Below are 23,115 nucleotides of genomic sequence, written 5' to 3' on the forward strand. Positions count from 1 at the left end.
GTAAAGGTTCTGCACATACTGTATATATGAGGAGTATGGGAAATCTTCCTTTGGATGCTTGGCGTCTGTGCTGCTGTTAGCCATAGTCGGTCTCTGTCATGTTTAATGGCTGATTTAGTGGCACTGTCATCTGTCACTTGTCCTGCGTTGGCTTATATTTGTCCCGTTTCTGTCGGGTGGTTTATGGTGCCGTCCTTCAGAATTACACCAGTTGCTCAAAAAGAGTGAGAAGCTTAGAGAGGAATGCAGGAAGAGGGAAAATAACAGCGTGGTCTCAGTAAAGGGCTGTCTGTGGGTCCTCGTCAGGGCTTCTGGACGCTGGTTTGGCCTCACGCTGACCAGGGGCCTCACAGATTGCGTCTGATCCAGTTGTGTTTGGCACCTCCAGTCACTGAACTTGGTGCACTCTGCGCTTTGTAATTTATTTATTTTTGTCCGAAGGCGCGCTTGCGAGACGTGAATCGCAGGAGTGTGAGCCGCGTGCGAGGCTGTCCCACTGCGGGGTCTGGCGCAGGAAACGGGCCTGTCGCCGCTCCGCTTCTGCTGGCTTTCACGCCTCTCTGTGCGGTGGAACCAGAGCCACACGCTGCTCTGCTTTAGCCCCGGTACTGTGGCAGCGCTAACGAGAACCGCCATGTGTGGAGGTGCCTACACATGTAATCATATTTTTTAAAACATCGAAGATAGCCTTCATTTAGAAGGCTCATTTGCAGCTGGTGAATCTCAGGTTAATTGAAGAATGATGTGTTTCTTTTTTTTCCCATGTATCTCATTAACTCGCTCAGGTGCAAGTTTTTAAGCTGATGAAGACTTAAAATAGCCACTGTGGAAATGTGAGTGTGACTTCCTGTAGATGCTGCAGTGTCTTTCAGTTCAGACAGAACAGCAGAATTTCTCATGCCAGGTGTGAGTCACTGCTTTGGCAAATGATTTTTAACACTGGCAGAGTCAGCTGTCTAGTAACTGGCTATTTTTGGACTCCAGCAAGCTGCGAGCGCATATTTTATCTGGATAATCTCAGTGCAGATCAAAGACGAGTTCTTAATACTGTTTGCAGCCAAAGAGTAGAGACCAGTCCAAGGACTATTTAATTTTCCGCCTTCTGTACCATGGGTGTACAGTATGCAACCATGCTAAATTTGGTGCTTCTCAGTCTGGCGTGATTGGCCGGGTCTGAATTCTGCCGTGTCCTTGGCAGCGATGGAATTGTGTCAGACTCTGCGTTCGGTCTGAAGGCCGATTGGCTCGACATGCTGCCGTATTCACTATGACAACACTGTTATCTGAGAGGGAAGGAACACATTCACCCCCCGTTTTAAGGGATGTATTTACGTTAATTTGGACTATGACTCGCTCCTTAATTTGAGATGCACTTCAGGCTGATTGCGCCTCGCTCTGATGAGTTTGGCTCATGTGCGAGCGCGTCCCCCCCCCCGGTGTGCTGATGTAGCGCCCCGCCGTTTCGGTGGAATGTTATTTGTTTCCTCACTCTGGAGCGGGGGGGGATGTCGTCTTCCAGGCGGCGTTAGCGGCCGCTGCGCCGGCGGTGCTGGCGGGCCGCTGGGACACCGCGGGAGCTCCCGCTAAGGGCTCGCCAAAGACGCATCGCTGGGGTAATTACTTTCAGCTGCGCGTTTCATCTTGAGTTTGAAAAAAAAACTGACGGTGTGAGACTCTTCAGGATTCAGCCATCAAGTGTCCCTCCCAGCACTAAATCTAAGGGCTGCAGTGTGACTAGAGCCCTGCTGTCTGTAACATGTTGGGGGGGGGGGGTTAGATTGGGAAATGGCTCAGCGTACCCGCATTCCTGTGTGGAGGCCACGCTGTGCCCATCTCTCTCTCCCCTCAGACAGCTGACAGACCCCAGGCGACCGGGGCGGGGATGGGGGGGGGCTTCTCTCTGTCCCAGTCCCAGGGTTTGTTTTCTCTTCCTGCATTTTTTTCCCTCTCTTCTTTGATGATAATGAAAGCCAGTCTTGGAAACGGCATTCATTTATTTGTGGCTTTGGTACTGGAGAATGTGTCTGGGCTGGGCCTTTGTCTCTGGGACGCATGCGCAGTGCTGGAGAAGTCGGTCGGAGGGTCGGGGCTGAGAGCAAAGGGGGGGCCTCCTGGTTTTAGGGCCGGGGTGTGGTCATGGCCTGGCCCTAGCGGTGGGCCTGGGCGGACTCCGGCTCTCCGTGGGGTCTCCCTGGTTACGCACCGCCTCCTCTGAGGCCCCACAGGCTCTTTTGGAGTCACCCTGCTGCGCTGTCCACTCTTACAGGACTCCAGTGAGCATGTGCGGAGTACGGCACTTAGCTCATCTCTCTCCAGCCGTGCGCATTTCTCCCTGCTGTGAAATGTCCAGCTATGGTTTATTTCTGTCCCAGTACTCCACAGTCTGAATGGCACAATGCAGCTCTCTGTCTGCTGGAGGGAGAGCAGCTGAACAGTGCTCTGTTTAAAAGTTCCATGTGTGGACGGAAATTCCGTCATGTTCCACGTTTTTAAGCGCATTGTTTGCAGTTCAGCTCATTAAAAGTTGTGTTTTATTTGGGTTCATGTTGAAGCGTGATCTCGTCTCTCGTGTGTGGCTTTTATCAGTGCAGATCAAGCTGTTTCAGCAACAGGTCGTTTCCTTTGCAGGAGAACGCTTGAGCCATTTATAAGAAGGGGGTTTAGATTTTCCTGTGAGTGGCTGTTTGGTTTAACCTTGCGTTTGCTCATACTGTATGTATTTGACTCATTTTGCACTGTGGGGCTTTAACCAGGCCCGAGTTCATTCTTTCCATTCTGTTTGCGATGCTGAGCTGACATATTTCACTGTTGCGTTAAAGCTGTGGACGCATCGATATGCAGCTACGCTCTTACAGAATGTGCCCTTCTTAAAAATAAATCTTTAATTAATAAATGAATATCTGCTATCTGTGAGGACATTAAACTGGAAGGGATATGACCAGCACACTGTTTTCACTAATCGGTTGAAGAGGAGAAATGTGGAACTTACTCTTTGGGAAGAATCTGCGCTTCAGTGGTGTGTTATAGGCTGCGTGGAGTCCTATGGTGAAGTGGCCCTGCTGATCTCAGCTGTGCTGGGCTGGTGTCTGCTTCACAGTGGCAGAGTGTTAAGAATGCTCCATGCCTTTGCATGTGTCTAACCTGTGACTGACTCCTCTGTTCTGTGCTCTCAGTTCTCCACTAAGACGGCAGAAGCTGACACCTCCAGCGAGCTGGCCAAGAAGAGCAAGGAGGTCTTCCGCAAGGAGGTGAGATCTTCTGCCTGTCCACCAATCCCTGCACAGAGCTTCGAGCAGAGCTGCCCACCCTATACCTGGAGATCTACCATCCTGTTTTCACTCCAACCCCAACAAAGAAGATCTAATTCAGCAGCTAGAGATCTTGTTGAGCTGCTGTTTAGTAGAATCTTGTAGAACTTTAGGGTTGGGTCAAATTAGGGTTGAAATACAAACCTATTCAGATCTTCAGATACCGGGATGGACAGCCCAAAGGTTTATAGGAAATGGCAACGTTAGTCTTGGCTCAGTTTCAATATTCTGAGGCCTCTACACCATTAATGAATATTTTTATGTCTTTACGCTTTTAATTTACCTTGCTGGATGCATGGTATTAGTCATATAGAAATATTCCTGTCCTAGAGACCATCTTGTACACTGAAGCTTTAGTCTGATTTCTGTAGACCATCAGCCCACAGCTCTCTGCAGAGTCTGCAGTCTGCCTCCATAAGTACTCGTGTGCACCGTTCCCTTATCCTGCCTGTCCCCTCTCCCCCCCCCCCAGATGTCCCAGTTCATCGTGCAGTGCCTGAACCCGTACCGGAAACCAGACTGCAAGCTGGGCCGCATTGGCAACACCGAGGACTTCAAACACCTAGCCAGAAAGGTAACGGTCTGCTGGGTGTAATGCTGCCCACTGGCCAGCAGGGGGTCAGTGGGTGTGTGGCACTGGGGTCCTCACTGCATGTTATTGGTTGACTGCTCTTCTGGTTGTTTTCAGACCTGTCTTTTTAAATATTTTTGGTCGGCAGTTATCTTTGCACATCTATGCTCTGCAGCTCCCAAAACAAACGGGATGCAGTGCATAAAACTATCCATTTGAAGCCCAGATTATCTGGGGCGGGGTGGGAGGGGGAGTGACAACGCACAAAGTTTTTACTGATAATGTGCACCCGATGCGATTAAGACAGCAAGATGGAGGTATACACACACACACACACACACACACACACACACACACTTGGTAAATGCTGTGTGAAATGAAATGACTGCTCATACAGCCGTTTGCGTGGGGCTCACCCTGGCTGTGTGCGGGCACCTGAGGTGTGGTGGGAGGGGTGGGGTTTTCGGGTACAGCCTGTCCCCTTTGTCCTCAGCCCTCTCGTCTGTGCTGCATTTATGAGCTCGCCCTATTTATTTATTTTTTTTTTTTTTTCTGTTGCAACAGACGGAACGCATTGTACTTCAAGAGAAGTCTTTAGTAGTTTCTTTTTTCTCTGTCTTTTTCTCTCTCTGTGCTGGTTTGGATTATAGTCTCGAAGCTGAACAGTCCCACCAGCATGTCTTCAAACGGCTGAGTTCTCATCTGTTTTTTTGCTCGGTGGTGAGCCTGCGAACCATCAGTCCAGTCAGAGGTGCATTAGACTTTGTCCTGTTTGGACATTCGGGAGCACAAAAAAAACCCCAGAGAGCCATTGAGCAGAAAACCTGTGTATAATGCCTGTGTGCACACGGGATTTAGACAGCCGACTTCAACATTTACCCAGCTCTGCTTTTACTGGGGTAGTTCAAGTTACAGCCCTAGCATTAGCCTACCACAATGAGGCAGCCCAGTGCTCTCTCTCTGTCTGGGGCTACACCCTGCAGTACCAGCAGCAGCCAGGTACAGGTCTGATCGACTGGCCTTTCTGTTGAGTGACTGACGTGTGATGCGTTTCCTTCCAGCTGACGCACGGCGTGATGAACAAAGAGCTCAAGTCCTGCAAGAACCCGGAGGACCTGGAGTGCAACGAGAACGTCAAGCACAAGACCAAGGAGTACATCAAGAAGTACATGCAGAAGTTCGGCCCGGTGTACAGGCCCAAGGAGGACATGGAGGTGGACTGAGCCTCCACCCGTCCGCACGGGAAGCTCGCGGGAGACGTTCACCAACACAGGCTCGGCCTTCACTCGGTCACGTGACATCAGCTCACCAGGGTCAGGCGGTTGCCGTAGCGTCGGTTGCCGTAGCGTCAGCTGTCTGGAGTGTGAGGTCTGCGGGGGTAGGGGAGGGTGCGGGGGTAGGGGAGGGTGGGGTGGGGGGGAGGAATTGATGTATACATGCTCTAATTTTGTACTTGATAATAACCATGTCCTAACTGCTGCTTTTAAAAGCTTTGTCTGTCCGCCAGTTTTATTGGGACGTTTCGCGGAGACAGGCACTGGCGGCAAACAGCTGGCCCTCGGGCCTTCTCACAGACCGAGGAAGACTTGTGATGAAGTTCTGCCCTGGGCACTGACGGGCGTCCGTTCCTCCCAAATCATGTGCCGTTCAGATATCAGTTGTCCCGAGCAACGGCCCGAAGACGTCTTGACCATGAAGACCGTTGCTGTTCCATCTCAGATGAATGAAATCCAGTACACTTGCAGCTCATCAAAGCTTTTTTTTCTTTTTTTTTTTTTTTTTTTTTTGGGAAGGGGGGGGACACAGCAGGAGTTGTTCATCAGTGCAAAGGCTGGCTGAATAAGAAAAGAAAAGACCATGGATCTACACAACTGAAAAAAGGAGCGTAAAAGTTAACGCTCCCTGACCGTTTGCTCTGTCCAGTCCTATGCGTTTCCCTGCCCCTGCCATTGACTTTGTGTTTTTGGTGCTAACCGTGAGCTAGGCAGGAGGTGGGGCCTTGCCTTCAGACCACGGAAGAGTGGGAAGTTCTGTCTCTGTGTGAAAACATGGCCGCCGGCCAAAGTGTGCAGCAGGATCTCTGTGAAATTCCCTGCCTTTTCCGGGACACCTTCCAATACCCCCCTCTCTCTCCACCCTTGAAACGGGGGAGGGGGGATTCGCACTGGATGGGGAAGTAGATGATCTTTCATCTTTGTTCATGTTTTCATCTCCATGTGTCTGCTGACAGTTTGTCGTCTTTACGCAGAATGTGGTGTTTGGGGAACATTGGAGAACATTGGGACTGTCGGCGTGTTATGAGGAGACGTCCAGTCGCTGTCATTTTTATGTCTTTTATTAAATTGAATGAAGTGAGCAAGTTAGGTAGTCAGTGGCATACTCAGATGGTTTTGTGTCACCTCTTAATTCCAAACCCCCTAAAGCCCTCACCATTTCCTAACCCCCCCCCCCCCCTCAGAGGAAGTGTATGTAGCATTGTGGTTTTAACAGTCCATAGCTTGCTCATGTTATGAGATTTTTTTGTTTTCTGTTTCATTATTTGGGCAGACGCAGCTGTGTCATCCTGTAGGCATGTCACGGCTTGCTTGTTTGTCTCCTAGGTTTTGTCATATCACCTGATTTTCAGGGTTACTGTGTGCGAGGCTTTGGCCTTTAGCATCGCCCTCTCACTTCACACCTCCCTCCTGTCGAACTGCATTAAACCACACTTTCAAGTAAACGTGTATTATATTGCTTTATATGTGAATATATTGAGAAATAGTTTTTGAGAATGTTTAAATAAGCAGACTTTGTAAATGGACTGTTGGTCCATGATTTGAAGTGTAAATACATGTAATTAAACCAAACCAAGAAAATAACTTTTGTGGAGGGGTGCAGGGTAAAGAGTTGTACTGAGCCCTTAGTCCCTGTACAGTTACACCCGTATTCCAGTACAGTATACCCCCCATCCTAGTACTGTACACCCCCTATTCCAGTACAGTACACCCTGGCCCCATACAAAACACCCCCTGTTCCAGTACAGTGAACCACCCATCCCAGTACAGTATACCCCCTATTCCAGTACTGTACACCACCCTTCCCACTACAGTACACCCCCTATTCCTGTTTTGTACACCTTCATCCCAGTACAGAACACCCCTCAGTACCGTATACGCTTGGTCCCAGTGCAGTACACCACCTCCTAGTTCCCCGTTTGTCACCTGTTCTTGGGATTCCATAATGACACTTTTTTTTCTTCGTTTGGTTTGGTTCTCATAGGGTGGGGGTTGTCTTTTTAGTTGTTTTCTTTTGGAGAAAGATTGGAGATTTTCTATGTAGAAACGGAGCCTCGCCCTGCACTTCCCTGTAAGTACTGTGCAAGCACATTGTCATACTGAGTGTAAAAACATTTTAAAAAGAAAATAAACTTTTTTGTAAAAATGAGTTCTGACCTTGATTGTCATTCTGCTAGCAAAGGGGAGGGAGGCAGGTTAGCCACTGGCATGTTCCACTGTCTGTCAGCCAAGGTTCTGCACTACGGTGCCTGATAAAATACCTTTCTGTAAATTAGCTTGGAGCCTATAAATAGGCTATATCCCGCACGGAGTAGCCTCATTACTACTTCTTAATTTGTTTTGAATAATTAGCGTGTCTAGTTCTGCCAACACTTGGCTAGTTGGTTAAATAACATGGAAATGATCAGTGATGTCCATACTGACACTAGACGTGATGTTGCCAATATTTTACGGATCTTTTCCAAGGAACACTTCATCAATTGCATATTGCCATTTAAATCAGGATTTTCTGGAAAAAGTGGTTTATATTGAAAAGGGTTTGAATAGACTTATGTGCAGATCCTTAAAATCCCAACAATCCCCCATTTTTGAGATTTTGTGTTTCTGTGTGTGTTTGTGCGCGTGCGTGCGTGTGTCTATGCGTGTGCGTGTTCAGTCCGTAAACGTGTGCATATACTTTTTTCCGCTGACTTTGTCGAGTTGATTATTCATGAGGCTCGCGTCTTGTGTTCTGTGTAAACTGAGTTGTTTTCTCTCGCTTGTCTACGATGGTTGGGGGCAGGGTGTAAACGTGTGTCATGTGACCAGCGCTCCGCACGCCTGTTTCCAGTCCAGGAGAAGCTGCTCGCGTTACCGGCGACGCATGACGAGCGGGACCCGGGCCCCGCCCACCGTCGCCTCATGCATGCGCATTCCGCAGCCCGGTCCCGGGCCGCTCCAGACCGCAGTTAAGCGGTCCCGTCTGGCGTGCGTGATGGCATGCAGCGCTGCCCCCGGCCCAGCGAGCTGCCTGCTCCCACTTAGGAGCGCAGGAACAAAAATCATTAACAACAGATTTCCACTGGGAGGGGTTGGGGGGGGTAGGGAAGGCTAAGGGAACTTCAGAACGTGTTAGAAAATGAAAACTAACCCCTCTCAAATCTGTGGCGGATCTTGGGAAGCGCTGGTGGACCCGGGGAGGAGGGCGTACATCTCATTTCTCTTTAAAACAGCTGTCCTAAAGCGATCTGGGAAGTAGTTTCCCCCTGTGCCTTAGCTGAGACACCGTTCTGGGCTGGAGAGTAAAACTTGCTCTATTTGTCAGGAGTTTAATCTGGGAAGTAGAATGTGGAAACTAATTATGATCTCAAGGGCTCAGTTGCTTAGACCAATTTAAGTATCATTACTGCTTCTGATCTAAGGTTTTCTAATGCCTCCTGCCCCCAGCCTGGAGAGGGATTCTGGGAAGTGGGTTAATTACACGCGCAGCCTAAAGGGACTGGCAGCTGTGACTGGTTATTGATAAGCTTTTTTTTGAGTTCATGCACTGTAATTTTTGTCACTTGTTGAAAGGCGGAGGAGGGGTGGGTGGAGTTGGTAAGGAAGGGGATGAGAATTTGAGCTTTCCAGATGCTGTCCACAGATGTGAGGCTTTCAGCCCCTCTGACACACTGAATGCCAGATGTCACTGTAAGCGGCCCATGGTTCATCCTTCTCTGAAATCACTCCGGTTTCCTGTGTCTGGGATCAGCACACATTACAGTGTGTTTGTGCTGCAGACTGACAGTGGCGCTTGGAACACTAAGATTTTCGGTGCAGCGACACAAGTCACCGTTCACTAGCTCACTAAGGAGTTAAGATTCCTGTATTAGTGCACTTGCATTGCATTTATTCTGTTTGCAGCTGACTATGCTTAAAACTGCATGTACCTGCTTGCTGTGAAACCCACCAAAGTCTTCAGTCACAAAAACTCCAACTTTTAGAAGAACTTTCACAGACTACAGCATAAACTTTAAACTACAGGCATCTCTCTTGAGGTTAATGTATATGGCTGCTACATAGACTGGCAGGTGCATGCCACTGTTCTGGAGCACTTCCTGAAGCAGTCCAGAGTTTAACAATTATTTCTAACTGGGTGTCCCACCAGAATAAAACAATTAAAGATGAAATCTTCAAAATTGCCTTCCCTTGAGAAATGTTTACTGTAATGCCACTTTTTCTGTCGTCCAGATACAATGAGGCCAGGACAAGCCCAGGAGAGGACAATCACAGGCTAAGGCTTTCCCAGAGAACTGCCTCCACATGGCTCACTGGCCTTTGGCTGTTTGGTGTGACTCGTGATGGCGATGGGCTCTTCCCTTACCGTATGGCTTCATTCAGACACTTTTGACCCGTATCCCTTTTCAATCACATAGTTCAGTACTTTTGGATGCTTTCACATAACCAGCCCAAAGAAGGTTTGGGTAGGATCCGATCCAGTAAACTTGTCTGAGCACGCAGCTAGCTCGGTGAGTAGCAATGATGATTTTCAACTTGTAAGCACTCACACACATTCTTCAAAATTCATTTATTACACGAAATAAAATATTTCAAAAGACCTATTAACATACAAAGACATTTAGAAACAAGGACTAAAATGATATAGTGATAGATAAGGTATCTTATAGACATGGCTGTGGACATGGGTGTTTTGAGCAACTGGATTTTAGACTAATTCTGCTGAAATCCTTTTTGTATCTCAATAGCTGCTCTATTTGACCAAATGGCTATACTCACATGACAGACTGTAATTAAGAAGTTATTAATTGCATGGGGACCAATTTTTTTTGGTGCAGTCCAATGGTTTTAAGGGAAGTGATTTTAAAGTAGAACTTTCAGCTGTTGAGCAAAAGTGCAGAAGCTGAACAAGCAGCGTGGAGCCGCTGCATGCAGTGTATATAGCTTGGTGTCAGTCCATAACAGAAAGATTAATCACATGAGGATGCTTAATGTTAGCTGCTAAACAATACACTGAACCTTGTTCTATAATGTTAGCGTACAGCCTTTTGTTGTTGAAATATTTTGAAAAATGTCAGGAAACGATTAATCTTTCAGCTGGCAACAGGACAAATTACATTTTGTGATTCTCAAGTAGCATCTCAAGTCAATCTAGAATGTTTAACATGTAATTTACAATATCTCTGGCAAATTTTACACATGAACCTTTATAATGGTGTTAACTGTAAGAAACAATTTTGTCCATTATTTGTTTTCCCATACCGAGTAAAAAGCGAGTAGCTACCAGTTGGCAAATTACTCTGTACTGGTAAACATTAAAAAAATGTTTAGCATTTTGCTGAGAACAGTATGATGAATAAATATGTCTACAGCCATGAGCACAACTCCATGAACAGACATGCAATTGCTTATAATTAGTTACCTTTAAATGAATAACTGACATGATTCAGGCACTGCAAAGCAGTGACTGTTAATGGCAGCTGAACAGGCAGCTTCATGAGGAGGGCCAAGTCTAGCGGCAGGCTACAGGCTATAAACCTGGCTGTTGGAAACAAAGGGACGTTCTTATCGACAAAAAAGGGACAAAGTGGTGTCTCTAAACCTGAGCCGTTCTGCATGAAAGAGCACCAATCAGACCATGTCTGCACTGTCAAGGACCGCAGGTAGGTAAGGGGACAAGTAAAGACAGCATTTTTAATAATCTGGCTATAATTAATGTGATTGTAAAGAGCAACATATATCAGCAGGCCAGCTCAGGAGACCGTGCGATTGAGAAAGTGGAAGCGCACAGATCAGCCTCGTGTGACTTCACCAGGAACAGGAGACGAGTCTGCACAGACCAATGCTGAAGACTTGGAATGACCATTGGATCATTATTGCTTTTGGGTCCAGGACCTGTTTGTGAAGGACGCAGGATCAATGGGCTTGACTAGATGAAGGAATAGGAGAGCTTTGAAGGAAGGATGTATTTGCTGATGTGTCTCTCAGACGAAGGGGATCCCTCCAACCAATCGGGGCCTCCGATTGAATGGAATGCCCCGAGTTCTTACATTGCCTTCTGAAGACTGGTGATGCTGGAGTGAATGGACCGATGGTCAACGGCTCCTTTTTAATAGCTGGCATAGTTCCTGCTTTCAGAAGTTCGAGTGGCGCAGTCCGGCGCCCCTCCCCCACAGCTGTGGCCAGGCTCATAGGCCCAGCCCTTAGTCTGTCAATCTGGGGGGCGGGGCAGTGGGGGGGTTTCTGGGGCTCAGACCACAGAGCTGCCCTGGGCGGGAGCCATGAGCACACTGACCACGTCCACCCGCTCGATTCTGGTCAGGGCGGAGCAGAGCACGCCCAGTGTGGACCCTTCCTGCCCCGCCCAGTGGGACAGCAGGGTGTGAACGGGGTCCTCGCCTCGCCCAAACACGTCCGCCCGCTCCTGCTCGTACCCGAGCTGGGCGGCCAGCTGCCTCCAGCCCCGCCCCTCTCCCTCCTTCAGCAGACTCTCCACCTCCTGCTGCCTGTGCGGGGGCACGTTCAGGTAGAGCCGGCCGTCCAGCTTGCTGTCCCGCTTGCTACCTGCAGGGGGAGACTGCATGGGTCAATCCTCCATGTCTGCATGATCTATACAGTAAATGGACATTCTGCCTGTGCAGTCATTCATCAGTATCCTTGATGTCACTGTTGCCATGTGCTGACGGAGCTTGCAGGCACATGCTGACGTACATTACAGGCTATGTAGGAAAAAGTGTGTCATCAGTTTAAAAGGGCTCTGGGATCTGATAGCAGACAGATGGAGCTACCTTTGCTGGGCTGGCCGTCCCCGAGGCTGTGAGAGTCCAGGAACACCCCGCTGTCGCTGTGCAGTTTCTCTCCCTCAGAGGCCACGCCCAGTTCTCCCGCCCGCGCCTTTCCCAAAGCCTGCTTCTGCTTACAGGACGTCCAGCTGGGGGGACAGAGCGCGGCAAATATTAGGGAGAGGCAGCAACTTTTCCCAGTTCGTATGTGTTTGATCCACCGCCTGAGCCACAGTGGGGAAAAAACAGTTGCACACACTCACCACTTGTAGGCGACGTAGAACAGAAGCCCCAGCACCACGGCAGCTAGCAAGGACACGTAGACCGGGATGATGCTGTTCCCTCCTTCCTCCGGGGGGGTGAATTTTGGGCCTCGGGGGGTAGGGCTAGCCTCTTCGCCGTCAGATTCAGCAGGGCGGGACAGTATGTGCAGCTTCCTCTCTGTATGGACAGGGACGGGGAGGCGGAAGGTGAGTACCCTTCATACCACAGGGATGTGTGTGTTTTAAGATACTAAAGCATCGTACTGTCTCTGCACTGTGAGTCACACTGTCTGACTGGGGGGTTTCAAATCCATATAAACCTACAGCAGGAATAATGACGTGTGGGGAGAACCTGACGTGTTTTATTTTGCACAAGAAGCCTGACTGGTGAGCCTTATGATACATCCAGTATTACAACAAGAATATTCTGGAAGGTGGGGGGGCATTTCAAACGCTTATTTTAAGCTCCTTGTTTACATACCAAAAAGACTGTAACACTAAGGAAAAACACAAAATCACGCACACACACACATAAACACATCCTTTTTTTCTGAGCATTCTAAGAAATCCTAAGAAACTTTAAGCATGAAAGAACTAGTGAATTGTGTGATTTTAATGTTTTCAATATGATGGAAGGCGTAGCTTAAAAATGCCTTTATTAAGTGTCTGAATGGGCTCTGGTTTAAAACAGAGAGACTGGGCCAAAGAAAAAAGTACAAGAAGTAACTTTATCACTTCCTATTTGACACACACCAGCAACACCACAAGATTACAGCTAGGAAACGCACACAGACTTCCAAGCCATAGAAGGAAGTCAAGCACGCTCAGCGACAGGAGCATGTGGGCCATAGCTTGGGAACGAACAGGCAAAGCCACAGACTCCCCGCGGCTCTGAAATGGATCCTGCCCCCAGCTACGCCTGCTACAGGCTGGTTATTCTGAGATCAAAAGCTTGCAGGGGCGGAGTATACCTATTTGGGGGTCAGAGGTCACAACCCCCACCCCCCCACATGTGCAGATTAACAGACTCCCCGGGAGAGAGCGCTGACCTTTGGAACACGGCTTCCCAGGCGAACCCCTCCCTTCAGACGGGCACGTGAACCCGGCTAGCCGGGAGTCCGGGTTTACATACAGAGCGGGCCGAAGTCCGGCTGAGGCTGGCGCGCGCGCCCGTGCCCTCCTGCTTACCCATGCAGAGCGTGTTGGAGTTGGGCTGGCAGGGCCGGATCTCCACCTCGTTCTCCTGGCAGGCGGAGCAGCGCTGGCAGGGCTTGGCGGAGCGCCGCTCCTCGGAGAAGGTGCCCGGGCCGCAGGGCTGGCAGGCGGTGTCGCTGTGGGGACCGCAGGCCCGCGCCACGCCCTGGCCCGGCCCGCAGAGGGAGCAGGGGGCGCAGAGCCCCGCCGTGCTGTTCTCCTCGCGCCACAGGTAGAAGCCCTCCCCGCAGTCGCACCGCGTGTCCTGGGACGCGCCGCAGGCCGCCTTTTCGGGAATGCCGAGGGGACAGCGGGCGCAGGGCCGGCACGGGGAGAGGCCTTCGGAGGCAGAAAAGGTCAGTCCTGAAACACGGAGAAACAGGGGTCAGGGGTCAGGGGTCACGGACGAGCAGCTGACTCTGCGGGGACTCTGCTCCTTGTGGGCTGCTCTGTCATACTGGGGGTGCTTTACCACCAACACACCAGAGATTTAGTCATTTCTCTCTGTATGGGCTTTGACTGCGCCCTCCTACAGCTGTAACAGGCACCCACGTACATGACAACAGCACAGAGGTGCATCTAGCATTTCCATAATACATAATGATCTTCAAATCTAACACGAAACAAATGAACAGAAATAGTTTCTAAAACATAGAAGCTGTATAATTAGGATTCATTTATATATTGTCATGTGTTTCGAGTCTAATTTATTGATCGGTAGATCACAGCCCACCACTTTTGTGCCCCCTGGGTACTCACCCTTCTGGCAAGGCTGGCACTGTGTGTTTTCATGCCCGCATCCCACTGCCACGCCATGCCCTGCTGGGCACAGCTTACAGCAATCCCCCGAATCTGTGAACCGGCCACTGGCACAGGTATCCCCCAACGTGACCTGCCAAACGCACACACACGCGCGGTCAGACATTTCCTGTCTGATACAAAGGTGAAGCTGCCAGTACATTCCAGCATGCACACCTGTGTGTGAGGTTACAGACGGAATAACATGACTCAAACAATAACAAAGTTATGTCATTATAAAGTACCTGCTTCTGAGTTTCTGCAGCTATTTTATCACCTTTCGCACTATCTCTGTTTCAGGGATGTATATCTCTGTATTAGCAATGTATCTATCTCTATCTCTATCCTATCTATCTCTCTGTGTAGCAAAAATATCTTTCACAGATTTACAACTACAACAGCACACTACAGGCCTTTTTCTAGTTTTTCTACAGTACAACCCTTTTCCACTCAGCAAATGAACTCTGGACATAGTGCATAATCTACAAAATTACAAGCTACTTCAGACAACAATGGCAAAAGCTTTTTATTCTGTTATTCACAGCCAGTGTTTATGCTTAGGCGACTGTGTTTAATTATGCTCTGCTTTGTAGGTAGTGTTGGAAATAGTTATTAGGCAAACATTTTATTCTGTATTCTGTACGACAACAGAGAAGCGAAGACAAGCTATTTTTTATTGTCCAAACATTGCATGGTGTCGGTAGTTACCTAATACTGTTTTAGCTAATACTACAGCTTCTAGAAATTGTTTTAGGCAGAGATAAACATCCTATTACACTAAAAACTAGCAGAAAAAGGAATAAAAATACCAAATACTCAACTTTACATTAAGCATATGGTTTCAATAAAATATCTGTATATTTATTTCAAATTACAACTCTAAGCCACTTCACATGGTGACTATATAGCAGAGGTAACTTAATGTTTAAGATCCTACATTTTTATCTTTTACCCGTATTATTTGTAAAATATTTTTAATACCGTATTTGTGTAATTAAATGAATCCAAGCACCAAGCATCTGATTAATTAAAATGTTATTGCTTTTTTCTGCTCGTCTATGTGTATGTGCAGGGTACATGGACAGTTCTGTGCCTGTATGGAGTCACTATGCATCAGTATTCAGAGAGAGTGTGTGTATGTCTACAGCCAAATGGCTTTTATTAGACTCCTTTGAAGACTGAAAAGAGTAAAAACGAGTCAAAATAAATAAGACGCATTTAAATAAATAAGGAATGCAGTTTTTTTCTTTTACAAAGCTTTGAAAGGACTTCCTCTCACCCTAGTAAGTCTCATCTGTGTGTGTTTGCGTGTGCATGAGTGTGTGTATATGTGCGCACACGTCTGCGTGTATGCATGTGTGCATGTGTGTATACGCGCGTGTGCGTCCGTGTGTGTGTGTGTGTGTGTGCATGTCTGTGTGCGTCTGCCTGTGTGTGTGTGTCTGCCTGTGTGTGGCTCTGTGTATGTGTGTGTGTCTGTGTGTGTGTGTGTGCGAGCGTCTGCCTGTGTGTGTGTGTGTGTGTGTGAGTCTGCGAGCGTCTGCTTGTGTGTGTGTGTGTGTGTGTGTGTGTGTGAGTCTGCGAGCGTCTGCCTGCCTGTGTGTGTGTGTCTGCCTGTGTGTGGCTCTGTGTATGTGTGTGTGTCTGTGTGTGTGTGTGTGTGTGCGAGCGTCTGCCTGTGTGTGTGTGTGTGTGTGTGTGAGTCTGCGAGCGTCTGCCTGTGTGTGTGTGTGTGTGTGTGTGTGAGTCTGCGAGCGTCTGCCTGTGTGTGTGTGTGTGTGTCTGCCTGTGTGTGGCTCTGTGTATGTGTGTGTGTGTGAGTCTGCGAGCGTCTGCCTGTGTGTGTGTGTGTGTGTGTGTGTGTGAGTCTGCGAGCGTCTGCCTGTGTGTGTGTGTGTGTGTGTGTTTGAGTGTGTGAGTCTGCGAGTGTCTGCCTGTGTGTGTAGGTCTCTGGGGCAGAGGAGGGACTGTGACTGTTCTGCCTGAGGCAGGGGTGTCAGTTAGCTGGCATGGCTCAGCATGTGAGCGTCTGTTTGGGTGAGGGGAGGCTTTGATGTGCCCTAAACCCTGCAGGTGTGTGCCTGTGGAGGTCAGCGCAGCTACACCCCCCTCCTCTCCACCACGTCCTCCCGCCTTCACAGCGGCATCTTAAACATGCACATATTTATAAAGACTTCCCCACTACCCCTGGGGCAGACCTGACAAGAGCAAACAGATGTTTAACAACAATCCCCCATAAAAGAGGAAAGTAACAGCGAGACTCTCTCTCTCCCTTTCTCTCTCCCTCCCTCTCTCTCTGTCTCTGTCTGTCTGACTCTCTCTCTATCTCTATCTCTGTCTCCTGCCAAACTTCAGGAGCAGCGTGTGTAAACCTGCAGAACAACTACTTTCATCTAACGCAGACAAACAGGCACACACAATGACTGTGTAGATACAAGCAGATACAAGTAGACTGACACACATATTTGTGTTCAGTTTTATAGGTACATTAGGCTCAGATAATCACTTTTCCTCAAATTGGAGAAGATTGGTCAAAATGGTGACAGTAAAATATGGAGGTGAAGAGTAAACCAAGACTGAAGAGTTTTAGCAGAATCCCAGCTGACCCAGTAAATGCCTCCGCTCCCCACCCCCTGTTCAATTTCACACGGTCCAGGTCGGAGCCTTTTTCCTGATAAAAGACTTAAAAGATGCTGTGATTAAATCTATAAAATCGTTCAAACTTGTAATGTGCAACCAGCTGTACAACCAACAACTATATTTAATGAAGGAATTGATCTGTGGTTTATTTGACAACACTTTATGGTTTGGGAATTATATCTGCATTCTGAGCTGTTGAATGTATTTCAAACCCACTCTCTAATGAACCAGATAAACTTAGAACTGTGAGGTTGCAGAGAGTTGTAACTAAGTACACTTGCCCTGACTCTTTTCTGGTATACGTATGCTTTTGTTTAGAGTATTAATTGGCTACATGTCTTTAGTAACACTGTATCACTGTATTCACCCCAGCAATGTTTTGTTTAAAACACTTGCATAATCTCACAGGGATCAAGAGAGGAGTATTTACTTTGATGCCACAAAGCATGATGAAAATGATTTTAGTGATGTCATGCCCTTTCACTATTCGGCACTGGGAATCCTCTTTCGTACTGGGTATGAAACCTAGTATGCAATCAATGCCTTCATTACCCAACACAGCACCCTTTCAACCTTGGTCTGAACTCTGAACCAGGCCACAGTAATTTCACCCGGATCTGATGTGGTTCTGAATGTCCACAAAACCATAATGAGAAATATAGATTCAAAAAGGTTCATTTGACCCAAAACATCCCGCTATAAAAGCAAGTCAGTCAGAGGCCTGAGTCGGCAAATCTGAAATGACAAGTGGGAGCCCACAGCCAGTCTAGTCCGGCTCTACCCGCTTTCCACCCCCTTAATATAAATATTTGGTGCTGGTGTTATTTGAAAGTCTGTCTGGTGCTTTTTCATCATGTACAAAGCAGGAGGATGGCAATGGCTGTTCTGAGCCAGGGAGGCATCACCACTGCCAACTGCACTCATCACTCTTCCCTACAGCCCTATGTGCACGTGAATGACGACAGGAATTTGCTGCAAGAACACTTCTCACACTGTGAGACTGTCTGTTTCTAGCCCTCTCATTGGTTGGGGTTATGAGCAAACCAAGCTTTTGAAATGTGTTCTACACTTCTATCATTAAGAGGTTAGAGAGGCACCAGCACCAGAACCAGTAAAGGAGCCTAGACTACTGTTAATTATGATTATAAAAGTGTACAACCCAGAACATCACAGGTTTTAAAACACAGCACTGAAATGCAATGCACACTTTGCAGAACATGTATCAGCCTGTGTAAAGGCTCTGAATGGCTCAACGGAATAATTTGCTGAATAAAAGAAAGTATTATGCATAGGCAAAGCTAGTTTCATTAATGCCTATTGTGCCTGGACCATCTCCTCCTGGTCAATCTAAGGCTCAGTTCTAACTGAAATTTCAGCTTTATACTCCACAAAACTATTATTTTGAGTCAAGGGCTCCTGGCCTCCTACTGCTATAACATAAAAGGCAGGATGTAGGGCATGCCACTGTAATTAGATTTTTTTGTCATTTTAATATGCCAGTGGAGTGACCAGACACAGCCCACATCTTTGACAGAAATATGCACAACAGATATAGGACAGCCATCCGATTTTAATTTGCCGCTTTTTTCAAATGTGGTCTATATCATGAATGTTACCGCAATGTTTGCGAACTGAGAATCTTAGTCAAATTTGAAGCTTTGAACAAAGTTCTGAATACAATAAAATTATTTTGGTGGAAATATCTTCTAATCACAACAGAAGCCTTAAATATTAATTAAACTGGAGGTTTAAATTCATTTGAATTCCTCTCCAATAGCTTCAATTAATTACATTCAAAATGCTGTCAAATAAAAACATTAAAGTTATTGCTTACATCCTGGGATAACGTTCATGCAGAAAGCTTCGTGTGAATTGCATGTACTGGCGCATAAATATCATTGCTTTGTTATTCACTGACAACCTGGCGAAAAGCACCCTTTGAAGGGCAGAGACCCTCATGGTTTTGTTATGGTATGCCTTTCGGTGATTGGTCTCTTTGGCTCTGGGGCAGTGAGCCTTGGTCTGTAAACCAGCAGCAGATGTAGGCTGATTACATGATTATAAGATCCTATAGCCAAAAATGAGTGTGAATACACACAGAGACCCACAGAGACACACACACACACACACAGCCCACGCCTCCCCCTGAACCCTGAAACACATAACAGAGATCTAATCTGTCTCTTCAAAAGACAGGAGAGGACTAGGGGGCTACAGTTGTTCTACACTTAGTTAAGGAGCTGCCAGGGAAAAGGGTTCCCCGGTGAGAGACCACCATGGAGCAGGGGGCTGAAGGGGACGCAGGAGGGCTCGGAACCCGAGGTCCGCGGCTGTCGCGGTCACTCACGGCCTCTGCTGAGCGCTCAGTTTCACAGCCCTCATTACTGGCCACAGCCGCAGAATCGCATCTGATATGATGAATCACCCTGACCAGGGCGGACAGAGGTTTGGGCTCCTCGGCGGTAAATCAGGCCTGTGTGCCGAGCACATGAAAGGGCTGAGGCCCCAGGGGCGCGAGGCCTCCCTCAGCACTGACACTGACCCCTGCACTTCACACCCAGGTGGCAGTGACACCTACATCACACTCAGGGGGCGGGGCCAGAGGTTATGAGCAGCTAGAGGGACAGCTGACCGTCTTCCATAATCACTTCAATTACCAGTAGCTATGCATAGTAAACAACAGGCCAGTCATTTGTTCTTGTTAATGGTGGGATTTATTTTTTATTTTTGTGACAATCGTCATGCAAACGAGGACAGACCAATTATTAATGACCAAATGGTGTTTGGCGATTTGTCCATCTATGACATGGCTCATTCTCAACCACAGAATATTTAGTTTTTATCTGTAACAGGCCCGCAGAGGAAGCATAAAAAAATAGATAAAAAAGACAGGAGTCTATGTTGCTTCATCAGATCTACCCCAAAGTAGGTGCTTTGCAGGTCAGAAGTTCAGGAGGAAACCAATCCCTGTAGCTCCCCTGCTGAACCAGCTCTGCAGTGACGTGGAAATTCAAATGACTCTGTTTTTAACGGCTAACCCCTCTTTCCTCCCGAGACCAAAAAGAAATTGATGATAATTGCAATGGTCTGGATACGCCGAACCCAGAATACTATAAATGCTGCCGCATTTCTACCAAGAGCTGGTTGAGGGGACAAGTAAAAACTGAGAGCAGAGATCAAGTCAAAAGGTAAAACGAGGTGAAAAAAGAAATAAACAGTGAACAGTAATAGCAAACTAATTTAAATGATTTGTTAGCTGCATAGATTGTAAAGCATATCATTCCCAGCCACAAATGAACAGCAAGTGAACCGAGATATGTGACATTGGAACATTGGTTCCACCAACCACTCTGGAATGAGAGTGTCATATATGAAAGTGTCATATAAAAGGGTAACTTTCTATTTAGATTGCATAACTGGCTTGATAATGCATACTCAAGGAACACACACCAGCTATCTCCAATATATTACAAACCTGTATGACATGGTCTTTGAATTAACATCACTATCACGTTGTGCCAATGATGCTCTTAATGGATTTCGTTTTGGAAAAAAGCCTCTGGACGGGTTTTTTCATCTTGCTTAGGTTCAGTAAATATCTTGGCTTGCTTTAGTGTAACACAATGCGCACTGCTTTTAAATAACAGAGCTGGTATAGAGGAGCGTGACAAGACAGGATTTCAGACTATCTCAAAGTCTGTCTGGGCCTGCGCCTGAATTTACTTTTATTATACTGCATGCCCATGAGTGCCCGTTTCATTGTTTCCGCCACCATACATTAATACATTTCTAAACTTTCGACAGGCGTGGTATATATTCATACTTCGACAATATTGTTCCCACTTGTCAGCTACATAATACACAAACTTTGCACAACTCCGTTGACATGACCCTATGTTCCCGTACTCTAAACTGGCAGTGTAATCCGTGGTGCTGGGAGTAAACTCATTCCAGGGTTCCGTAAACTATGGGAGAAATGTAAGGTCTATCTGCACGATATTGGCGATTTGGCGTAAAGCCGAGCACCAGTTTGCAGCTATGTTAGTTAAGAAATATAGGAGGGATAAATATCAACGAAAGCTATTTACGCACACACAACATTCTGTCTGCAAAATGTTAATAATATAACATTCATTATACAGGGCGAAAGCGTCTGTTATTAATCCCAACCCACGTACAAATACAGGAATCGATGAAACAGCCCCACATGACTGCGGTTGCTGGGCGCTTTACAAGTGCCAAGTGGGCACTTGTGTGTATCACTTCCTCGGACACGGGATGTTATGGACAACTCAAGTGAGGGCAAAATGTGCATGTATGGAGTGGCAAAATTCTTATTAGAATGATGTAGCTATACAGTTCTGACAAAAGTGTTAAAAACGTTGAATAGGCGTTAATGATAATTAAAAGAGTTAACGAACATCACTACAAAATGATCCGGTTTTATTTGTAATTGTTTCTATTATGGGACAAATAACTCAGAGTACATGCTTTATTACCAAAATAACCGCTCTTTCATAATTACATTATTATGTAATTTTAATTTAATCTCATTTTAATTATTCTTGCTTTTAAAATGTGACTTTTGTGAAATTAAACTGCAGAACAGTGAACACCACAAGGTGGTGAATATAACTTTTTTAGTTTGTGCTTGGATCTTAATTTGTTAAAAATAATAAAACTTTTAAAAAATACCAGTTGATTGGTCACAACTCGAATTTTCTGTTCTGTAAGGCCGAAAATGTGACCTTTTCAATTTTTAGAAGATGAAACTACTAATTAACGTACGAGGACATACGGCGCACAAACACACCAATCGTTGCCAGATAGTGGCTCAATATATCAGTATCACAGCGCACACGGCAGCGATAACTTACCTTTACGAGTACGATGAGAGTCCAAACTCGCAGCGCAATATTCTTCCAATGCATCTCGGACGTAAAATTTCCTGGGTACAACAGAACCCCTTTGGAGAAGAGAAGGATCAACTCGGAATCCAACCCCTCCGTTTCTATGAGTAGGCTTAAGTTTTGGCTCTGGACACCGCACAATGACGCGCCCCGCTGTTCTTTAGAGTAGTTTTCGCAGTCTGGAACAAGCGTACTAGTTAAAGCAAAAGAGTTAAACGCAATTTTAAAAATTGCGCACAAATATCCAAAGTTGTTTATGTAGCCTATTTGTCGAAATTAAAGCGAGTTCATCTCAGTGTTCCAGCGACTGGGGGTCACTTCTCAGCGACGCAGTTTATCTGGTGGTTGAGGAAAGTTATTTTTTTGTAGACAGATACAAGTTCAAGAAGAAAAATACCTTCCTTGACTTTAAATCAAAACGGTAGAGGTTGAATCTTAAACCCAAAGCATTACTGGTCCACAGTTCTGAGCAACGGTGGGCTACTCTTCAACCTATAGCTCCATTCATACAAATTCCGAGAGCGCAGCAGTGATGGTTGGGAACTAATGCATGCCTCTTCAAAGTCATCTAAGCCTCCTTCTCCCCAAATAATCAGCCCCACGTGTCTCCTTACGAGCTTTTTGATTGGCTGTGCCTTGGGGATAATAAACACATTGAAGTGATATTCCAATATAGCGGCGACAGGATACACTGCAATAAAGTAAGAATAAAGGCGCCGGAAAATGTCTCGTAGGCTTTAAGAAACTGTGCATGTGAATAAAGACTTGCGCTTTGATGCAGATTGAGCTTCCTTTCCCAACCCTTCTTTTACTGCTCAGCAGTGAAAATGCTCATTGAAATGTAACATATTGCTTGGGAAATTTTATTTAAAGACTACGGGCTTCCAGAGGCAAAACTCACTAATACTACTACTATTATTATTATTAGTAGTAGTAGTAGTAGTAGTAGTAGTAGTAGCAGTAGTGGTAACATTAATAGTCATAATAATAATATTAGTAGTAGTAGTAGAAGGAGGAGGAGTACTGCTAGTGATTGTTGTAGCATATAGATAATATAATAATAAATCAGCGATCATCCGGTGACATGCTACATAAAACATGAGAAAAGTTAATGGGTCTGTCCTTGTGCACGCAGTATTGACAGGTTTCAAAGAGACTTAGGAGAAATGAGAAGAGAAGAGGTGAGAGCCGAGAGATGGTCCTCAGCTGCCGGCCATAGAGGGAACAGGGCATAAACCATCTGGCTGAGGGGTAAACACGCCCGGTGCACAGCCCCAGTCTGGACAGACAAACAAGCAGACGGCACCGAAGGACAGACTGAGCGACACGGGGGAATGGGGGCCGAGGCTGACAGAGGACTGCACTGCACAGCCAGTATTCTGTTATAATGCCTGTGGAA

At 46.8% G+C, this 23,115-nt stretch overlaps 2 protein-coding genes across 3 annotated transcripts in view; one reads left to right on the plus strand and one right to left on the minus strand.

Moving 5' to 3' along the window:
* setd2 (SET domain containing 2, histone lysine methyltransferase) overlaps positions 1-7,302 on the plus strand; it is a 35,031-nt gene extending 27,729 nt beyond the window's left edge. For both annotated transcript variants that reach the window (XM_064347026.1, XM_064347034.1), the window contains 3 exons: positions 3,174-3,248; positions 3,781-3,882; positions 4,941-7,302. In XM_064347026.1, coding sequence (XP_064203096.1) covers positions 3,174-3,248; positions 3,781-3,882; positions 4,941-5,102 — 339 coding nt within the window. In that variant the 3' untranslated portion in view covers positions 5,103-7,302. The remainder of the gene's footprint in view (positions 1-3,173; positions 3,249-3,780; positions 3,883-4,940) is intronic.
* A 2,382-nt stretch (positions 7,303-9,684) lies between these two features.
* Positions 9,685-22,263, minus strand: nradd (neurotrophin receptor associated death domain). Its single transcript, XM_064347225.1, has 6 exons — positions 21,684-22,263; positions 14,128-14,260; positions 13,363-13,731; positions 12,175-12,352; positions 11,918-12,060; positions 9,685-11,693 (listed from the first exon to the last, which is right to left on the minus strand). The coding sequence occupies exons 1-6, from the start codon at positions 21,735-21,737 to the stop codon at positions 11,380-11,382; spliced, it is 1,191 nt and encodes a 396-aa protein (XP_064203295.1). The 5' UTR covers positions 21,738-22,263; the 3' UTR covers positions 9,685-11,379.
* Positions 22,264-23,115: the final 852 nt, after the last annotated feature.

This window comes from Anguilla rostrata, chromosome 1, assembly GCF_018555375.3.
Source record: "Anguilla rostrata isolate EN2019 chromosome 1, ASM1855537v3, whole genome shotgun sequence".
Lineage (NCBI taxonomy): Eukaryota > Metazoa > Chordata > Actinopteri > Anguilliformes > Anguillidae > Anguilla > Anguilla rostrata.

Excerpts from the sequence above, each read along its gene's own strand:
- nradd (XM_064347225.1), bottom strand. The coding sequence starts at position 21,737 with ATGCATTGGAAGAATATTGCGCTGCGAGTTTGGACTCTCATCGTACTC. Across the intron at positions 14,261-21,683 it reads CTCTCATCGTACTCGTAAAG|GTCACGTTGGGGGATACCTG; the intron begins GTAAGTTATCGC and ends TGCGTTTGGCAG. Across the intron at positions 12,353-13,362 it reads CTCCAACACGCTCTGCATGG|AGAGGAAGCTGCACATACTG; the intron begins GTAAGCAGGAGG and ends CTGTCCATACAG.